This window comes from Meleagris gallopavo, chromosome 6 (assembly GCF_905368555.1).
Source record: "Meleagris gallopavo chromosome 6, MGAL_WU_HG_1.1, whole genome shotgun sequence".
Taxonomy (NCBI): Eukaryota; Metazoa; Chordata; class Aves; order Galliformes; family Phasianidae; genus Meleagris; species Meleagris gallopavo.
In genome coordinates, this window is record NC_139409.1 from 14,216,459 (window position 1) to 14,222,458 (window position 6,000).

At 39.5% G+C, this 6,000-nt stretch overlaps 1 protein-coding gene across 15 annotated transcripts in view; it reads left to right on the forward strand.

Moving 5' to 3' along the window:
* ARHGAP12 (Rho GTPase activating protein 12) overlaps positions 1 to 4,578 on the forward strand; it is a 72,080-nt gene extending 67,502 nt beyond the window's left edge. For all 15 annotated transcript variants that reach the window (XM_085227111.1, XM_085227113.1, XM_085227106.1 and 12 more), the window contains 4 exons: positions 23 to 100; positions 1,215 to 1,349; positions 1,616 to 1,718; positions 2,121 to 4,578. In XM_085227111.1, coding sequence (XP_085083237.1) covers positions 23 to 100; positions 1,215 to 1,349; positions 1,616 to 1,718; positions 2,121 to 2,295 — 491 coding nt within the window. In that variant the 3' untranslated portion in view covers positions 2,296 to 4,578. The remainder of the gene's footprint in view (positions 1 to 22; positions 101 to 1,214; positions 1,350 to 1,615; positions 1,719 to 2,120) is intronic.
* Positions 4,579 to 6,000: the final 1,422 nt, after the last annotated feature.

A 6,000-nucleotide genomic window follows, 5' to 3' on the forward strand; every position in this document is an offset into this window, starting at 1 on the left:
CTGGTTTATCCCTTTATTTTAGGATTAGATGTTGATGGCTTATACCGAGTTAGTGGTAATCTTGCAGTGATACAGAAGCTAAGATTTGCAGTCAATCATGGTAAGTTTTCATCAACTACATTACAGTTGCTTAGCTTTTCAGATTGCTTGAAGTTTGTAGCGAACTCATGAGAAATGATTTCTTAGTGTGTAACTGCAGCTTTTCTTGAGAAACGGTTGCTATCCTTAAGGTTATTTCAAAATTGCAGAATTTAGTGTGTAAACACACACACACACACACACACACAAACAACAATGAAACCACCAATCCCTATCAAAATAAACAAAAAACCACCACCCTAACAGCCTGGAGGTTTGATCTTACGTGGAGGCATTGCTAGAGCATTTTTCTGAAGAAAGGTGGTAATAGAATTCAAGAAGGAAAAAATGGCTAAAGAACCCCAAACTGCATACCTTATGGGAAAACAGAATGCCAAGCTTCTACTAATGTTAAACTTGTAAGTTAACGTTTTTTAGCAAGATTAGAATGGGGATTGTTAGCTTGACAGTACTCTCGTGTATAAAACCTCTTTATGTATCTGTACTTTAGTGTTTGGTTCAGTGGGAATCAATAGGTAGCCTGCAGCTGGGAAGAAGAACAGTAGCTCATCTGAGCACTATGGTTTGATCAGTCATTTCCTGATAAATCAGTTCTTAAAGTAAATTCTGTGTTACCTCCAGAGTTGGGATTCTTCTCTGGAAAGCCTCCTTGGTAGGACAGCTGCATGTAGTGCAGTAGGCAGAGTTTGGCTGCCTCTTTTCATACAGGTTCTGAAGAGAACCTGCTTCCAAGTTGGGGTGGAATTACTGTTGAATTTCATCTTGTTGGTTCCTTTTGGGGTAGTTCGGGACACTTTGCATTGCTGTAGCTCTCCCAAGGACTGGATTGTTGACAGTGTTTTAACCCTTCTAAGAGAGCATGCAAGGTTGCTGTAATGCAGCCTTATGAGCATCTCACACAGTATTTGTTCTGAAAAGTATTCTCCCAGCCACCTATAAATGTAAAAGATTTCATACTGTTGGAGCTCAGTACCCAGCAGTGAAGAGGCTGAAGCAGGATACCGGTCTTCCATATGTTAAAAGCAATAAATGCAGGAAAGAAAAGGAATTAATATTTTTTAACTACGCCCTTATAGTTAAATTATTAACATTAATTATTCATTTTTCTCTCTCAGATGAGAAACTTGACTTGAATGACAGCAAATGGGAAGATATACACGTCATCACAGGAGCTCTAAAGATGTTTTTCAGAGAACTGCCAGAGCCGCTGTTCACTTATAACCACTTCAATGACTTTGTCAATGCGATTAGTAAGTATGGAAAGCAGTTCTGTACTTTTGATACAAGTTCTGATCAATAGGAGCAATTTGGTTATTGCAGAATGTTTTGGTTATGAAAGTTTGCAAGGCTTACCTGAAGTTCTGTCAGTAAAATACAGGCTGCCCAGGAGGTGGCAGCATACTCTCTGATATCAGCCCTGCGAAATCAAAGCTTTTAGCCTCAGTCTGTTAATTTTTATCATGAAGTTTTGTACAGAATTACTGAGGTTTTGTTTCTACACTTCTTCCTTCTGCAGAGCAAGAACCGAGACAGCGTGTCAATGCTGTTAAAGATCTAATCAAACAGTTGCCAAAACCAAATCAGGACACTATGCAAGTACTCTTCAGGCACCTGAAGAGGTAAGAATCAGAGGGAAAGGCTTTGTATTGCCAATACTCTCTTAAAACTAAGTAATCAAGTTTAAAAAAAGGAGGTGGCACTGCCCACTGTGCTTTTCTTGCGTATATTGATAAAAGCAGAGTATCAGTCTGTATTTGTACAAGGTTGCAGAGCATCAAGAGGACGGTATGTGGCATAATTGTGGTGCTTACTGTCCTATGTTAATGAAATTGTGAGGATTTCAAGAATAGTATCACAGAACAAAACTTTTTTTGTAGAGAAGGGAATCGCAGCAGCTTTGTGCTAGTAACAAGACTAGTAATCATTAAATATCATGAATAGTCATTTGCTTTGGACTTTTCTGTCATCCCATTACTCTAGCACTGATATATCTTCTTTGTGTTTATTTTTTTCTTTTTCAGAGTTGTAGAAAATGGAGAAAAGAACCGAATGACCTATCAGAGCGTAGCAATAGTTTTTGGTCCAACCTTATTAAAGCCAGAGAAAGAGACTGGTAACATAGCAGTCCATACAGTGTACCAGAACCAGATTGTAGAATTAATTCTACTGGAATTGAATGCCGTCTTTGGACGCTGACATTTTCATGGAGTGGAAACTGGAAGTGATGGATTGGAAGCAGTATTCCATCAGGAGGAAAATCTCTCACTGTATATGATGTATTATGTTTGTGGACCAAGAAGCAACTTGATTTTTGCACTTTTGGGGGAGGGAAAAAACAGGAGAAGTGTTTTACCACTTTAAAGCAAATTAGACACAACACTTTCCTTGTTTGGATTTCTTGAAAAATTCATTGTAAAAAAAGTGAATTAAAAAGTTTATAGTTTGCCTTTTTTTTTTTTTTTTTTTTTACAGTAGCATTTGAAAATTACAGTATAGGTTCATACACTGGATTTCTTGGAGAGTAAAGTTCTTAATCTCAAACTGGATAATCTGAAATTTAACCTTAAAATATTCCCACTTGGTATGGAAAAGTTCTGTGAAAAAAATAATCAGTGAAGTTCCATCTTAGGCATGTGTATTACAAGAAAGCACGCTATGCAGGTTGGTATGATGCTTTTCCGAGGGGTTTCTGCATGCAGTGACTGTCTCATGTAACAGTTTGGTTTAGTTATTCAGGTCTAATTCCTCACATGACATCTGCTGTCCTTTTTCCTTTTTTTTTTTTTTTTTTTCTCTTTTTTTCCCCCAGTGACCTTTCTGGAACTTCTTAGTTGCTTTATAGAGCAGCATACTATTGCAAACACTGAACTTGTAAGTGTATCCAGCAATGGATATTTGTCTTGTGGCATAACAAAGTCATATTTAATACATATGTTCATTTTTTCAGGTTGTTTCCTGAGCTAGGTTTTGTGTTATACTGATTTACAGCTAAAACCTAAGTAAATACCGACTGTAACACTGTTTTGAGCTCTTGGTATAATGCTGTGGTAGTGGAAGTTTCTTATGTAAATACAGCCTGTCCTTTTGGTTCTTGTATATAATTCAGTTCTTGTATAGTTTAAGAACGTTCTAGTCACACATTTCTAACGATGGGTAGAGTAGCTGCAGTAGCATAACGTTTCCAGTCTATGTCTGGGTTTCAGCATTGAAACAGGTTATGGAGAGGGAGGGGGGGCCTAACTGTGTGCACTTTTAGATATTAATTACATTTGCGGGCAAATAACTGTAATACGAATGGTACTGGAAAAATACTGAGTGTGCTTGCTGAATTAATGCACTACAAGAGGAGCCTTTCAGGTTATTTAATATGTACAGGATACGTTAGAAAAATATATTACAAATTCTAACATCTACAAAAAGTGAAACTCATGTTCTGATAGAGAGAACTTTGATGGAATCCATGATGCTAAATTTAAGAGTTTCTTTTTACATTAATGTAGAATAATTTGTAAAATTGGTTTTGAAAGATTTTGTTACAGGGAGCACGGTCTGCTGCAGATTTTTTTTAATGTATTTTTCTAGACTAACTGCTGTATCTGACGTTTGTTATGTCTAACCTGAATAAAGAAAACCATTAGTTATTTTGGAGTTTGCCATTCCCGCTTCAGACATCGTGAACCCTCTTTACACAGTAAGACTGACACCTCTTGTTGCTTAGCATGGACACTGCTTGCAGCAAGAAGTTGTGCCACGTTAAAAGATGAAAGCTTACTTTATAACCTGACAATTTTAGGAACCTCCCATCCCCTTTCTTTAACAAGCTAATCTCTTACTTTAAGATTTGTAGAAGACAGAAGTAATTTATGGATATAAGTTTGCAGTCTTTTAAACATCTCAGCTCTCAACCTAACTTACAGATAGCAGATACATTGGGAAATAACTCACTTTCACTTTTAACCTGTTGTATTCTTCTCACGATGGAGTTCCAGATTCCTCAAAGGGAATGTGTGGTGAAGTACTGAGATGTAGTCAGATGAATGGTATGAGAATTTCACAAGCATAAAGCTTGAATGAGAAGTCTTCATAGATAGGAGAAAGCAACCTACCTTGCGGCTTTCTCACTGTTTTGTTGTGGTAATGGTGAAGTCTTGTGGTTTGTTGCAAAGCAACCTGAGTGAGAATTGTGATAGCTACATCTGTGTTGTCTTTTCAGCCTTCTGTTAGGCTTTCAAACAAGAGCAGTGCTGAGTGGCAGATGTGCCCCATCTAGTAGAGAAACTTGAAATCTGTTGTTGTAGATCATTGAAATCCCAACTTCAGCTGTAAAATAAAGAATTCCCATTGCTAAAGGAGATAGAAGCTGTATGAGTGTTTCTGTATTCAGAGAAAGAATTCCTCCTTAGAACCATTTGATAACCAGGATGAACATCATATTTTTCCTTGTATTCCCAGAAAATAAAGCATTTTGTTATTACAATACATAGTACGGTTTTGTGCAATGAAATTGTCCTGAGTTTTAATTGTCTCATTTGGGAAAGTACTCCTTAACTGACAGCGGTGCAGCTAAACAGGAAGAGGTGGCTGCCCAAACTGAGGGTGTGCTTGAGATTCTGCATGGCAGCATACTGGGATTCCTCACTACCTGGACTGTGTTGTCTTCTTCCCACAGTTAGCTGTTATTTCCTGTAAAAATCAAACCCGGAGTTCTGTACAAACGTGGGGTGGGAAAGCAATTTGTGTTAGATGAAACAGAGCCTGAACTGAGGAATATATGAAGCAGATTGGATTCTAGCGTAAAACCTGTTTTACAGCAATATAAACCTTTGCAGTCACAAAGGGACTGGAGGTCTCATGCTTTGCTGCCAGTTCAAGTCATGTTGCAGTAACAGCTGCATGCCTCTGCAGTTCAGCTACATGGTGTTGTTACCCACTCTCAGCCTTGATCCATACCAGGTAGGAGTTTCTTGTCTTTAAAGCTAGAGGTGAGCACACAGACAAGACAAATACGTTTTTCAATCAAAGATGCGTGTAAGTTGGTCCCCTCAGTGCTCACTGCTGGTTGTGCTCACTGCTGACACCCCCCCTCACAGACAGCCAGCACGGCTTCCCTGTGCACCGAACCCTCTGGCAATCCTTGGTTCTGGCAGCGTAAGAGAGAAGGCAGGCTGTGGGTGCAGGCTGTACCGTTGCTTCATTCTTATGCAGAGCGCTGATGTTTTCCTCTTAAAGGGAACGGCTTTATTTAGCCCCGAAGTAATGATATTTTCAGAATCAATTGGTGAATTCATGAGCGGGCCGCGCAGTGGCCGTTCTGCTGGGGCGCAGGGGGAGGCTCAGCATGTCTGATGAGGAGCGGAGAGCAGCTCTGAGGAATCTTAATTAGCCTCCACAATTGCCAAGTTCTGTGGGCCAGCAGCTGGTAGGGCTGGATCAGCCCTTTCTCAAAAGTAGCCCTATGTGATTGTGTGACTTAAATGAACGTGTTTTTTTTTTTCTTTTTTTTTTTCCATAGCATTCTTGTAAACAGAGCACTTGTAAAACAAGATCATGCTGTGTAGCAAACCAACATGAAAGACGTGCAGAGGGAGCTTGGCCTCCTGGTCCTTTTTATTTCCTCGAGACTTAAATGGCAGCTCTAATATTAGAGTTTCCTCGGACTTCCCCAGATGCACTGTTTGTTAAGGTACTTAGCTGCTGCTCTCTTTCAAAAGAAGAAATTTACGTTGTGTTCAGCACACAGAGCGGCAAATGGGAACAGTTATGGGATAGCACCGGGGTTATTGAATCTTGCGGCTTACTGCACTCAGTTGTCACTCACAGGGAAGGGGAGAGCAGGTCCCGAGTGTGGGAATGGGCAAATGCAAAGCAGGGCAGGCAACAGGACAAAGCAGGTGTGATAGA